This window comes from Hemitrygon akajei, chromosome 5 (assembly GCF_048418815.1).
Source record: "Hemitrygon akajei chromosome 5, sHemAka1.3, whole genome shotgun sequence".
Lineage (NCBI taxonomy): Eukaryota > Metazoa > Chordata > Chondrichthyes > Myliobatiformes > Dasyatidae > Hemitrygon > Hemitrygon akajei.
The window spans coordinates 49,037,207-49,052,479 of record NC_133128.1 but is presented as its reverse complement, the minus strand read 5'-3'; the positions used below and the strand labels follow the sequence as shown (position 1 = coordinate 49,052,479).

Genomic DNA, 15,273 nt, shown 5'->3' with positions numbered 1-15,273 from the left:
GAGTCAGTTTCTTGAAGTAGGCATCAAGGGAGGCTTGTACAGAGCTTTTCTTTTTTTCGTCATAAATGACCTTATAGCAGCTGAGGTTCTCGGTAACTGCACGGTAAACTTTGGTGAACCTCTCTGTATTAGGATCTTGCTCCTCTAACTTTGCCATCCCTGCTTCAATGAGATGAAAGGCTTCAGCTAACCTTTTCATCGCAAACTTCTTCAATTCCGGAGTTCCTAGGTCACAGTCTTTTTTTCTCAAATGCTATCATCTGCTGCTCTAGTTCCATAAGGTCTTCATTGGTCAGTTCTTCGGCATGGGAGTCGAGCAACTCTACATCATTTTCACTGATGTCTAACTGCAGTTCATTACTAATGTTACGTTCCCTGTAACTGGGTCACTTACCAGCAAAGATAGAGAGGTCCGTTGAAGTCTGATGGTACTATTTTTAAAAGTCTTTATTTATAAAGGGGCACAAAAATAAGATTAATGCAAACATTCAGATAATATACGTCGTCAATACTCAATCTAAAAGCGCGGGTATAATCATAATCGTCAATAAGAAATAACTCTATCGTTTGTCTGGGGGATACTGTATTGTCCGATGGAAAAATAAAAGTCAATTGTCATTCAAGGTGCAGCTTTTTGGGTTGTAGAGAGAGACAGTCTTAAACTTGCCCGTGTCTTTTATGAGGCCAATCCGTTGAGTCGGGGGAAGTTGGTTCCCCGTTGTTAGTTCAAAAAAATCGTCTTCCGTGGTACCAGCCACCAGTCTCCAGGCAAGGGAACCGAACGCACGTGGCTTCCTTCAAATGACTTCCCGCTATTACGGGATCGCTAGCGTTTCTTCTGGTGCGTCTGAGGGGGCTGTTCCTACAGCCCCTCTTTTATCCTGACTTGCAGGGTTGTAGATGTCAATCAGGTTGAGGTGATGATGCAATCTCTCCCCGTCACCCAGCCCACTTTGCCTGAAGGCTGTCATGTAGCATAGGATCGCAATCCACAAATGTGTCTCCAAGAAACAATGGATATGTCCCGTGATTTTACATCGCCGGGGAATGAGGCATTTTGCACGTCTCTCTCTCATTTCCTGGGTCCCCTGACCCAACCCAAGAGTGCTCTTGCAATTCTCACAAAGGAGGGGGCTGCGGGCATAACACCAATATCAACCACAGCTTGCCTGCCTTCGGCAATGTGGTCAGCTGTAAATCCCGAGAAGCATGCGCAAACTGGGGGCACAATTTAAACCACACTCCTTTCATATTTGACTGCTTCACTTCATCCCAAGAATCAGCAAAATTTTTGATGGCATCATAGATGTTATAATCCCTCCAGAACTCCCTTAAATTCATCACATCTTGGGTAGCCCTGACTGCTTGTGAGAAGGTCTGCCATAAATAATAGGCCTTAAAGGAGGCTATGGCTCCCTGATCCATTGGCTGAAGTAGATGTGGTGTTGGAGGGTAAAAATATGTCTTCATTTGGGGTGAAGGTCATCTAAAGTGCTTGAATGTCCAGGTGTGTTGTCAAGTACAAGGAGAATCTTGAAAGGAATTTTAATGGCCAAGCAATAACGTTCAACAGCAGGAACAAAATGGTTCAAGAACCAATCTTCAAAGATGGCAATTGTAACCCAAGCCTTTGAATTTGCCTTTGAAATAATGGGAAGAGATGCCATAATGATATGGCGAAGTGCCCTCGGATTTAGGGAGCGATACACAAGCAAAGGCTTGAGCTTGAAATCCCCGGATGCATTTCCCCTAAGCAATAACGTTAGCCTATCCTTTGATGCCTTATGCCCTGGTGCACTTTTTTCCTCTTTCGAAATGTAGGTCCTTTCAGGCATTTTTTTTCCAAAATAAGCCAGTCTCGTCTACATTAAATACTTGGTCTGGCAAATAACCTCGCTCCTCAATTTTTTTTAAACATTTCAGGAAAATCACTCGCAGCACTTAAATCAGCACCTTGCACTTTAATATTATGTAAATTTGCCCTCACTTTGAAATGATTGAACCAACCACTACTCGCAACAAATTCTTCATCACAAGTACCTTCACTTGCTGTACGTGCAGCTTTTAAATCATCAAAATGGCTTTGAGCCTTTCCTTGCACTAAAGTAAGGCTAATAGGAATATTACGCTGATTTTGATCGTCTAACCAAATTATCAATAGCCTTTCCATTTCAATAATCAAACCACTGCATTGCTTAGTAATAATTGTAGCTTTCTTTGGGGTAGGGCAACAATGGCAACAAACGTGTAATTTCAAGGCTGAGGTCTAGTAGATAACCCTGCGTTGAGCTAGAGGAAATGTCTAGCTGTGGGGCATAACCCCTCCTACTTGTGAGTTGAGGGCTCCCATTGTAGTATTCATAAAAGTCAGTGAACAAATCCATTACACAGAAAAGATTTGCCTGTGTACTCCTATATATTCTCCCCTCTCCCCTCTCCCCTCTCCCCTCTCCCCTCTCCCCTCTCCCCTCTCCCCTCTCCCCTCTCCCCTCTCCCCTCTCCCCTCTCCCCTCTCCCCTCTCCCCTCTCCCCTCTCCCCTCTCCCCTCTCCCCTCTCCCCTCTCCCCTCTCCCCTCTCCCCTCTCCCATACATATATATATACATACACACACACACACACACACATATATATTACATACATACATATTCTCATTTTGGTGGGGAGAAAGGAATGAGTGAGTGAATAAAGAATAACAACTAAGTAATATAAAATCCACATTATAATAAGTTTTTCTCGAGATAGGTATATCTCCGTGTACTTTTGCTTCCATTTAGCTTCTCAACATTTTTAAAGTTAGCCAAACCTTATGGCTCTTCTGAAGGGAGTGAGGACTGTCTTTGGGAAACTCCTGGTCTCTTTCTGATTATTTCTCTGGGCCTCCTCCCGTCTCCTGCCTTCTCAATTCTCGCATTATTTCCCAAGCAGAGCAGGATAATTCTTTAGCCAGGCTTTCCCTCGTTTTGGTCACGCTGATGGGCAACCCTCTGGCCTTCATGTCTGTAGTCACCTCTTCCACTGTCTGGTACAACTGCGTCCCGTTGTCATAAAACACTCGAAGTTTAGCAGGGTACGGAGTTTGAAATCTAATCTTTTTTTTGCTTTAGTACTCGCTTTACTTCAGAGTATTCTTTGCATTTCTGCAGGACCGTGGGGGGTAATCTTGGTCAAAATATACTAATTTATCGTCGAAAAATACTCTCTTCTTACCCCAGGCCCTTCGTAGAATCTCCGCCTTGGTGCTGTACAGAAGGAATTTAATTATTATTGGGCATGGCTTTCTATCCCGGGTAGGTTTCGGGACGAGCATGCGGTGGGCTCTTTTGACTTCCAGCTCCATAGCCGAGGGAAGATCCAGCGCGTCCTGCAGTAACTTTCCGACAAACTCCGTCATAGACGAGCCCTCCGCTCCTTGGGGAACGTTGTAGGTTCTGATATTTTTCCACCATGATCTTCCCTCCAGGTCAAGCAGTTTACCTTCTTGGTGATGTAATATCTTTATTGTCTTACTCAGTATCCATTCCAAGTTTTGAATGCGATCTTCCACCTTCTCAATTCGAGTCTCTGCCACCGCTATTTTTTGATTGACGCTGGTGAGCTCTGACTTAATATCACGGAGCTGCTGTTTTATATCTTTCTGGAACTTCATTATTTCTTTCAGGATTTCGATCACATTCGCAGCTTTGCCTGAACGAGGCCGAGCGTCCGCCTCGCTAGCACGCGGTCGGGTAGGAGAGCCGCTTGTTGCACTCCTCTGGGCTGCAGGCTCCGCAGTGTCGCTTTTTTTATTTCCATTCCTTTTCTCCATTCTTGCTCCTCTTTTCAGTTCAAATATTTTTTGAAAAATATTGTATTTGATGGGTTAACGGGGCTAAATACGCGTTTTTCCGCAGGAGCTAGTGACCTAAGCTGCCATTCTCGATGATGATGTCACCGGAACCCATTCACGCCTTTCCTATAGCATAACACCTAAAACTGAACAGGTGTTTCAGTTAGGGCTAAGTAAGTGCTTTCGAAGTGTTTCATTATGTCTTCCCTGTCTCTACTTATTAAGCCCAGGATCCTGTATGCTTTGTATTGTGAAGCTATTTTCTTGTACACAACTAGGTTCTTTATTAATTGTTTTAGAATTCTGACTTGTAGATTGTATGATCTCTTATTCTTCATACCGAACTGTAACAATGGATGTCTTGCACTGCTGCATTTGTCCATTATACCTGCCCTTTTTTTTCAAATTCAGGTTTAACATCACTGGTATATGTCAGGAAATTTGTTTTGTTGCAGCAGTACAGTGCAATACATAATAAAATACTTTAAATTGCTATAGGATAGATCTAAGCATGAAATAAATAAGTAGTGCAGAAAGAGCCAAAAAAAAGATGGTGTACATGGGTTCATTGTTCATTCAGAAATTTGAGGGCAGAGGGGAAGAAGCTGCTCCTAAAACCTTAAGACACAGGCACATACTCCTGTACCATCTCCTTGATGGTAGCAATGACAAGAGGGCATGTCCAGAGTGATAGGGGGTCCTTAATGATGGGTGCAGCTGTTTTAACACATCATCCTTTGAAGATGTCTTGATGCTGGGGAGGCTAGTCCCCTGATAGAGCTAGCTGAGTTTGCAACTTGCTGCAGCTTTTTCCAATCCTGTGCAGTAGCCCGCTCATACTGGATGGTGATGCAACCAGTTAGAATGCTCTCCATGGTACATCTGTAGAAATTTGCTAGTTGTTGGTGACATGCCAAGACTTATCAAATTCCAAATGACATGTAGCCACTGTTGTCCCTTCTTTGTAATTACATCAATATGTTGGACCCAGGAAAGATCTTTATAGATGCTGATACCCAGGAACTTGAAACTGCTCATCCTTCCCACTGCTGATCCCTCTGAAAACTGGTGTGAGGACCTGAAGTAGATTTCTTTCCTCCTCACATTCACTACACTTCTAAGTTTTGTGTCATCTGGAAATTAGGAAATCAGATCTTGCATATTCACATCCAATTTAATAATTTAGAATAAGAAATACAGTGATCGTAATACTGTTTCCTGGAACTACCATATACACTTCTCTCCAATTCAATAAAAAACAGCCTATCACTTCTATTGTTTGTCATTATTTTATCAATGCCTTTGTAGCCCCTTTTTATTCCATGGCCTTCATTTTGAAAATGCCTGCTTTGTGGCATCTTTGGATCAGAGTTCCTTCTTGATTCTTTTACATACATGGTCAAAAAAAATCAAGAGGTTAAGACAGGAATTACCCATAATAAACTGGCTTTCTCTAATCAATCTGTATTCATCCAATAGACTGCTGGCCTTGTTCGTTGCCTTTAGAATCATCTCTGCCACCAAGATTAAATAAAGTATAGTTAGAGAGTTTATTCCTAGACCTTTCTTTGAGCAAGAATGTAAAAACGAATCGTAGTTTTCTGGTACTTGGGCATCAACCCCTGTATCTATAGATGTTTGGGTAATCATTGCCTGCTACAATCTAACTGGATCAGATATATCCACTTTAAATACATTAGGATATACTAGTTCCCTTTCAATTTTATCCCATCCAGCGTTTTGATTACTCCTTCCTTCACTGAGGCTAATTTCTGCTTTTGTAGTTTTGTTCTCTTCTCACTGTTTATATTTCACGCCCATTTACCTTAATTCTGTCTCCTCCTTGTTATCGATATCATTGGGCATGCCATTGGAATTATGAAAGTTCCAAGTAGTTTCACAGCCAACAGCCAGCCATTTGGGCCACCTACAGAAATGGGTTTTCCAAGAGTCTGACCACAATTCAGTCATTCCTCTCTAAGGGGGCCACCAATTTTGCTGACCAAGTGGCCCTTGCAATTTGCATTACAGGTTGTTTGCAACCACTGAAATTTAGTATTTATATTAACCTGAGATGCTATTAATGCATGCTAGCATTTTAAATTACAAATGAAAGTACACATGAATTAATCTTCTATTTTCAGGGGAACAGGAGAAGACCCCAAAATCAAACCCTATTTACCCAGGGAAAAGCAGTTTCTGCTGACTAGAAATGGTAGGAGTTTTTCATGTTTTTCCTAGTCATAATACATTGTTTTGGATTTTTTGGAAAATATTGAAAGACCTTGTTCTTGTCTCCATGTAGTTTAACATTTTACCAAACATATTTTATTCCTAATGTTTCAGATTATGTTGTTCAATTACCAAGCACTAATGTTGCTGAATTACAGACTTTTGCAATGGTTGACATTTTTTGTTAAATAATAACGCTAGTTGTAGTGTTTTGCTTCTGCTTCCTTCAGTTCCCTGCTATAAGCGCTGCAAACAGATGGAATACTCTGATGAATTTGAGGCAGTCATTGAAGAAGATGATGGTGATGGTGGATGGGTGGACACATACCATAATTCAGGTGAGGCCTTCGGTTAGTTGGGGTTGACCATAGATGTTGCTTCCCAGCTGACTATATACATAATACGCAAGCCAGGGCAGTGTGATATGGAGAACAAGCTGTTGGCCATGTAGCAGGCTCCCCCCTCTACTTAGCTGCAGAATCCAAAGGAATCAGACGAATACCATTTGCCACCAGCAGTGTCACAGGAGTTGTTTGTCAGCATTCAAATCAATGTAGTACTGACTTGGAGACATGCAATGGTCAACCGTTTAAATTCCTATCCCCATTACTGTTCTAACATGGCAATCTATGGTCTCTTCTTCTGTCATGATGATTATTATGGCTTCCTTTCCCTTCCTTTCCAGTTTTAATGAAGGGTGTCGACCTGAAATGTTGACTGTTTATTAATTTCCATAGATGCTGCCTGATCAGAGTTCCTCTAGCATTCTGTGTGTGTTGCTGTCTCTGGATTTCCAGCATCTATACCATCTCTTTTGTTTACACTTTTGTACCGTTGGATTTCATTTGTGGGTGCTACTTCTAGCACTGCAGAATTTCAGTACAGTATTGTAAATTGAGAATAGTGATTTGCTGAGCTTGTCAAACTGAACAGTGAATAAAAGTTTGAGTGAATAGAAGAAAATGTAAATAAACAGCAGAAAAGACTTTAACCACTCCCCTCTATCTATCTACCTTAACTGCCTGTTAGGTCAGACATTTATGTTATCTGTTCAATTCTTCACTTTTTAGTGATATAATATTATAAGTAGGAACAAAACTAGACCCTCAAGCCTGCTCTGTTATTCAGGAATGTATTTAATGGCTGATTAAACCTAGTTTGTACCTGTCTTTTTGCCTGCCCTCCATTTCCTATATGCCAAAAATGTTCATGCTCAATTTCTTTAATGGGTCTGTATCCACAAATTTCTGCAATAGAGAATTCCATACTCCTTCTGAGGAGCAATTCTTTACCTCTGTCTTGGAGGTGAAGCCTTGTTTTATAGCAATAACTCCTACAAAGTATGCTTCAAAATAGTTTAAAATAATTTAAATAATCAAGCATCAAAAATAACTTTGTATTTAATTATTTTATAGTATTTAAAAGGTATTTAAAATTTCTAATTTCTACGCAAGTGGAGAATCTCCATTTCTCCACATTATATTCCATCTGTTGAACTTTTGCTCATTCAGATTGCCTAGTTTTATCCCTTTACAGGCTTCTTGTGACCTAATATTAATTTTCTAAACTATCAGCAGCTATTGTGACAATGTACTCTTACTTTCCAATAGGTTCTGAATACAGATTGTTAATGACTGATGCCACAGCACTGTTCCAAGTGGCTTCCTTTAGATGCAATATGCCAGCCTAAACATTAGCCATTTATCCAGACTCTGTTTTTGTTAGTTAGCCGATCCATTGTCTGACCTAATGTGTTTCCCTCAAGATGTTGAGCTCTTATAATTGACTTTTCCATTTTATGCCTTTTTGCAAATCTAAGTTCAGTTTATCTACTGTTTTTTTAACATCCTCAAACAATTCTAATAAAATTATTAATCAGTAAACCATATTGACTGTGCTTAATTGTGTTATGATTGTTAAAAAATTCCTGTTATTACAAACATAATGGCATCCTGCAATGATAGGTGTTACAATAACCAGCCTATGGTTTCCTACTTTCATTCTCCCTTCTTTCTCAAATAATAGCATTACATTTGTGATTTTACAACCTGCTGGACCCTTTTTAGAAATTGGATCATTTTAGGAAATAACCAAGATTATCTTTCTTTTATTTCTTTCCATTGGCAGGTGTCGCTGGATTGACAGAATCTGTTACGGAGATAACTTTAGAAAGCAAAGAAAACTCTAAGTGTATAGGAAGCAGCACTGCTTGCACGGATGATAATGATGAAGATGATGATGAAGGGGAAGCAGCTGACATGGAAGGTTAAACCACAAATATACTCAAATTCACTTGGCATATTTTTACTCACTATTTGTTTCTAATTTATTTACTCTGCCATAAATATTTATTGTCAGGCTTAAAGGGATAGAATTGTACCATATAAGCAAGCTGTCATTAATAAGTATAATGAATGCTAAAGACCCCATCTTTTGTAGAACCACTAATCACTTCCTTTTTTGAGTGTAGACCCATATTCATTTATCCTTCCAATGCCAAATTAAATCTAAACATTAATTTACCTTGTTCACAAGAACGATTCTGGGAATGAAAAGGTTAACATCAGTAGCATTTGATGACTTTGGCCTGCACTTGCTGGAGTTTAGAAGAATGAGGGGGATCCCATTGAAACCTATTGAATATTGAAAGGCTTAGATAGTGTGAATGTGGAGAGGATATTTCCTATAGTGCAGGAGTCTAGGACAAGAGAGCACAGCCTCAGAATAGAGGGGCATCCATTTAGAACAGATGAGGAATTTCTCCAGCCAGAGGGTGGTGAATCTGTGAATTCATTGCCTCAGAGGGCTATGGAGGCCAAATTATTGGGTATATTTAAAACAAAGGTTGATAATTTCTTGATTAGTGGTGGGGGGGGGGTCAAAAGTTACGGGGAAAAGGATTGAGAGTGATAATAAATCAGCCATGATCAAATAGTGGAGTAGATTCGATGGGCTGAATGGCCTAGTCCAGCTCCTATGCATTAAGGTCTTATGATTTGTAAGCTTCAATTTTCCTTGTTTTTTTTTTTTTGGAACATTGTCAAATACCTTGTTGAAGTCCATGTAAGCAGCCATTAATCCCATATTCCGTATGCCAATTGATGCTTATAGGAGTTAACCATAAGGTGTTCAGAGTTTTAAAGCCCATTATGATAATTCAAAGTATGTGATAGTTTTGCAACTATAAGTTCAATTAACTAGGCAGGTATGGAGATAAATTTTAGGCCTTTTGGAGTTATGAAATTATGCAGCATGGAAAATGGCCATTCAATCTACCACTTCTGACTAGTGGATAAACATCTATATTAATCCCACTCTTCCAGTACTTGGCCCATAGCCTTCTACATCTAGGTGATTTAAGTGCTCATCTAGACATTTATTAAATGCTGTCAACAATTCTGCTTTCACCACACTTTCTCAGGTGGTTAAAAGAGGTACAGGTTACACTTTGGGGAGAAAAAAGATACTACTCAAATCCCCTCTAAATCTTTTCACTCTTGCCCTACATCTATGTCCTCAAATTGTATTTACCTCTGATATGGGAGGGGGGAAGCTTCCTGGAGTTTTATCCTATTAGTACCCCTTTTACATACCTCAGTCATGTCTGCTGGGGTAGGTAGCAGAAATAGAAGCAATAGTGATCTTGAAGAGGCATTTAGACAGATATATAAACAGGTAGGGGATGGAGGGATATGGACTAAGTACAGGAAAATAGGATTAGCACAGTTTGCATCACAGACGTGGTGGGTTGAAAGGCCTGTTCCTGTGCTGTACTATTTTATGTTTCATGTCCCCCTGACCATGGAAAAATTAGCCTAGTCTTCCTAGTTTCTTCTTATAACTAAAATACTTCTTTCCAGACAGTATCTTAGTGCACCTTTGCTCATGCTATCACTTCTATAGTTTGTTACCTTTTTCAAAAAATTCACTCAGATACATCAGACAGGATCTGCCCCAGCCAGGATGGATGTCTCCATTACTCCTTTCCTTTCCAAATGATCATTAATCCTGTTCCTCTATTTTTTTCCAATTACTTCCCTAAAATTGGTGTAATTACCAGGCTCGGGTCTGTAATTACCAGGCTTTTCTCTGTTGCCCTTTTGGAAAAGGGGGGGGGGGCATCTTCTGTAGGCAGTGAAGATTTAAAAGTATTAACTATAATCCTAGCAGTTTACCTTCTATAACCACTTGGGATAAACCTCATGCAACCCTGGGAATTTATCTAACTTTTAGCCTGCTAATGCACCAATTACCTCCTTTTTATTTTTTGAGACTTGTAATACACTTCCACCTTCCTGTTTGCTGAACCCTTCAATTACACAATCCATTTCCTTTGTGAATATGATGAAATGTATTTATTTTGGAATCTATACCTTCTAGCTACATGCCTTTCTTTCTCTGCTTATTTTGTTACTCCTATTATAACCTTAATTCTGTTTACTAGTGGTATTTTGTGACTCCTTTTTGCCTTCCTAATTTCCTTAAGTGCCTCCTTAGACACTTTACTCTCCTGATGATCCTCTGCCCATCTTGATTTCTGTTTGTGCCATATACTACTTTCTCTTTATCCACCCTATTTGTCTCTTGACATCCAGAGTTCCTGTATTTTCCTTCCCTTGGGTTTCATCCTTTCAGGGGTATCATGGCCCAGATCTCGTTATTTCTTCTTTAAATGCTGTCCCATTGCAGGTGGGACTTATTTGTCAGTAGATGTTCTTAGTCTACCTTTGCTAGGTCCTATCATATTTTAATGAAATCTGCCTTTCCCTAATTTAAGACCTTAATTCCTACACCATTCCTATCTTTTTCCATACCCACATTGAAATATATGGTGTAATGGTCACTACTTCCAAAATGTCCCCCACTGACACTGTGGTCATTCAGTAATGCTCCTTTCCATATTGAGGCCCTGGTTAAGAAAACAGGAGGTACATAGCAGGTATAGGCAGTGAGGAACAAATGAGGTACTATACTTGCAGAGTATAAGAAAAAGAATTCAGGAGGGCTAAAAGAAGACATGAGGTTACCCATGCAGACAAGGTGAAGGAGAATCCCAAAGGATTCTACAAATATGTTAAAATCAAAAGGACCTGACAAGTGTTGCCTTGGACCCTGTGGGAAGCAAGTGCAGAAATTACAGGGGCCCTTGCAAAGATACTTAAATCATCCTGAGCAACAGGTGAGGTACTGGAGGATTGGAGGATAGCTAATGTTGTTCCACTGTTTATAAAAGGCCCTAAAAGTAAACCAGGAAAGTGTAGGCTGATGAGCCTGGCATCAGTAGTGGAAAGTTATTGTAAGGTATTCTAAGGGACCAGGTATGAGTATTTGGATAGACAGGCTGATTAGGAATAGTCAGCATAGCTTCATGCGTGGTGGGTCATGTCCAACCAATGTTATAAAGTTTGTTGAGGAAGTTGACCAGAAAAGATAATGAAAGCAAGGCAGTGGATGTTGTCCACGTGGAGAATCTTGAGTTATAAGGAAGAATTGACTAGGTTGGGACTTTTCTCCTTGGAACATAGAAATAAGACTGGGGAGAGATTTGATGGAGGGGTATAGATGGGGTAATTGTAAGCAGGCTTTTTCCACTGAAGTTGGGTGGGATTGCAACTAGAGGCCATGAGTTAAGGGTGAAATGCGAACAATTTTAAGGGGAACATGAGGGGAAACTACTTCACTCAGAGGGTTGTGAGAGTGTGGAATGAGCTGGTGGTGCATGCAACCTCAATTTCAATGTTAAAGAGAGTTTGAATAGGTAGGGGTATGGAGAGCTATGGTCTAGGTGCAGGTGGATGGGACTAAGCAGCTTAAATGGTTCGGCACAGGCTAGATGGGTAAAAGAGCCGTCCTTCTCTATGACTCTGTTGCTCTGTCTACATAGTATGTCAAAATGATCTTCTGGACATGAATGCTGTGCCCTTTAGCAAAGTGCTTGTGTGATCTCAGATAGAATTTGGGAAATACAAGTCTACTGGTATTAGAAATACTATTTTTATTACACCTCTCTGCTATTTTCATGTCTGTTCTTTTGTCATCTGATGATTTGTTAGGTGGTCACCCCAAACAAAGTGACACCACCTTTTTTGTTCCTGGTCTTTGTCCATATGCCCTCCTTTTGAGTAACCTTCTAGGATATCTTCCCTCAATACCGAAAACATTTCTTGACTAATAGTGAAATGCCACCTCTTCTCTCACATCCCCCTCTGTCTCACTTGAAAATTCTCTGCTCAAGATTTGGAATTACCGTATTAGCCCTGTTTATCTCATCCATGTCTCAGTGATGGCAACAAAATGATAGTCTCATCAATTAAAACTCTGAGTTTGTCTATCTAAGCAACACACACAAAATGCTGGAGGAACACAGCAGGCCAGGCAGCATCTATAGGGAGAAGCACTGTCGTCGTTTCAGGCCGAGACCCTTCGTGCACAACTTGGCACAAGAATCAATCCAGAGAATACAACCTTGGACGTCCTGAATTTAAAACTGTTACCTAGCTCCCTATACTCATGTTGCAGGACTTCACCCATTCTCCTACCAATGTCATTGGTACTAACATATGGCACAGTTGCTGAATGTTCACTCTCCCTCTTCAAAAGGTCCTGCAGCTGCTGCAGAGCATGGAGGTAATATACCATCCTAGAGTGTTGTTTCTATCACCCAACCTCTTACAGTAGGATGCACCAAAAACAGATTTTTGTGATAGCTTTATAAATTCAATGATCCAAATTGAAGGATTTGATCCCTTGTGTTCTGGATCATTATTACAGGGCCCTGAATGTAACAGCTAAGTTCCACTACCTGAAATGTCTCAAAGGGATCTGTATTAGCTGAATTTCATGTTTTAAAAAAAACCTCTAATAATTTTTATCCATCAAATGTATGGGTGGCACTTGGCTGCACCTATCTTCATTGAATTATCTTTTTTATACCGATGTTAGTTCTAGTTTGTTGCCCTGCATAACTTAAGTGCAATAAGAAATGCAGATTGTACATTTAGTCTGAATTTGTGCATCATCATCACCAGCTGAAGGTGATCAGTAGTCAATTTTATTCCATAAGTGAATTGGCTAATTTAAAGTATTTGGAATTACACAATGTTGTTGAACATTACAAATAGATCAGGATGTACCCCTCATCACTATATTTTTTTTAAAAAAATTGTTTTGTAAACAAAGCTATGACACAGATAACAATCTGGCAATGTATTAATGTGATTTTATAATTTGTATTTCTATTTGTTAAATATTTCCTTGCAGCATATGAAGAGAGTGGGTTGTTAGAAGAAGCAGATGATGTAAGTTACAAACTACTAGATTATTTGAAAACAATGTATCTTTTGATTTATTCTTATCAATAATTTTCAGTTTAATGTATAAAATGTGCTAGTTTACCCTGAGTGTTCAAGAAAGAGATCTTAAAACAGCGAGTAATATTTTCTAAACAGTGCCAAAATGGGTCATATTGAAAGACCACATCAAACTAAGATATTGGAAAGTAAATTGAATGGATTGGAAGCAGCCTTGCCTCCTGTAAACCTTTTGTATTGTATCCAATATGGTAGATATATAAACAAAGTTCTCCACTGTTGTCATCCACAGAATACCCAGCAACAACTTAAAGAAAACCAATTACTCTGAAGCTAAAATGAAGTTCAAAGTCTGTTCACAAATACTCATTATGGCATTTTGTATTAAATAATCTGCTTTGTTACTTTGAAACCATATTTTACACATTCTGTATTTGGCAGTGCACTTATTAAAACAAGACAAGTAAAAGTTGGTGATATTCAGAATATAGTCTGAATTTGCTGCCAGTGGTGATTTCACTAGACTTGTCACTTCCATTTACCAACAATGGGTTGCCTTACCAGATCCCCATTATTATTTTGCTGCCATGGTCTTCAATCATGGTAAAATGTTGTTACGTGGGCTGGAGGGGGTTTTGGGGGAGATGGGCTTGAATAATCCCCTCTATGATGTGCCTGAAAATGACAGCTGGTAAAATGGCACCACTGGATATTGCTAACTGTGAAATCTGGTGTTTGAATATTTTGAACATCCCTAATGTTTTAAACAATTGAAATATTAAATCAGATCTGATTAATTAAAAAATATGTATATCTTCATACACTTCACACGCACAGCTACTCCTGCTCGGTAAAATAAACGAGTTTAGTATTCATCCACGTTTATGGGGCAGATGCTTGAGTGTAATTGCAGGAGGGTTGCTTCAAGTTCAAGTGCGATAATTTGAATGACAAAGTTCAGCCATGAAATTGTCAAAGTGGCAGAACTAAACCAGCACAATTCAGTCTTGGATTGTAGGATCCTAAACTTCCTGATGCTTGGTCTGCAGTTATTGCCATTTGTCAGCAACCCCAACCTAAACGAATTTTCTCTTTTAATTGTCTTGAAGTACAACATGATTCAGTTAAACTTCTGCTCTTAATTTTCCCTTACTCAGGTTTCACATCATAAATTCAGTCAACAGCATAGTCAATATTAGTCAATGTGTACTGAATCTGAATAATGCAATTAGTTTAAGAAAAAGCCTGGAAATTTTACTGGCTCACATAAAACAGGGATTGCAATGATGGATTTCACCTGAAATGGTCCTCACCCTCAACAATTTCTCCTTTGGCTTCTCCCACTTTCTCCAGACTCTAGGTAGACATGGGTCCCAGCTATGCCTGCCTTGGAACAAACCATATTCCAAGCCTTCATAGGTAGTGCTCCCCAACTCTTCTTGCACTACAATGATGACTGCATTGGTGCAGCTTCATTCACCCATGACAAAATTAGCAAGCTCAGTAACTTTTTCTCCAATTTCCACCCTACCATTGAATTTACTTGGTCCATTTCTGACACATCTCTCCCCTTTCTTGGTAAACCGGCTGCCTACCAACTTTTTTATTAACCTATTTATACCCACAGTTATTTTGACTATACCTCTTCCCACCATGTTTCCTTTTTTAAAAAAAAAATTACTTTTTCTCAGCTCCTTTGTCTTCGCTGCAAGTTTTTTCAGGATGAGGCTTTCCAGGACATCAGAGATATCCCTTTCCTTCAAAGAACGGGGTTTCTCTTCCTCTACTGTTGATGCTACTCTCATCTGCACTCATTCCATCTTCCTGCCACTTTAACAGGGTTAGAGTTTCTTTTGTCCTCACCTACAACAATATGAGCCACTGCATCCAACACATTCTCCAC

General features: G+C 39.7%; 1 protein-coding gene across 1 annotated transcript in view; it reads left to right on the top strand.

Moving 5' to 3' along the window:
• atg3 (autophagy related 3) overlaps window positions 1-15,273 on the top strand; it is a 45,640-nt gene that overhangs the window by 17,907 nt on the left and 12,460 nt on the right. Inside the window, exons 4-7 of the mRNA XM_073045502.1 lie at window positions 5,973-6,043; window positions 6,291-6,398; window positions 8,188-8,325; window positions 13,321-13,358. Of these exons, the coding sequence (XP_072901603.1) occupies window positions 5,973-6,043; window positions 6,291-6,398; window positions 8,188-8,325; window positions 13,321-13,358 (355 nt within the window). The remainder of the gene's footprint in view (window positions 1-5,972; window positions 6,044-6,290; window positions 6,399-8,187; window positions 8,326-13,320; window positions 13,359-15,273) is intronic.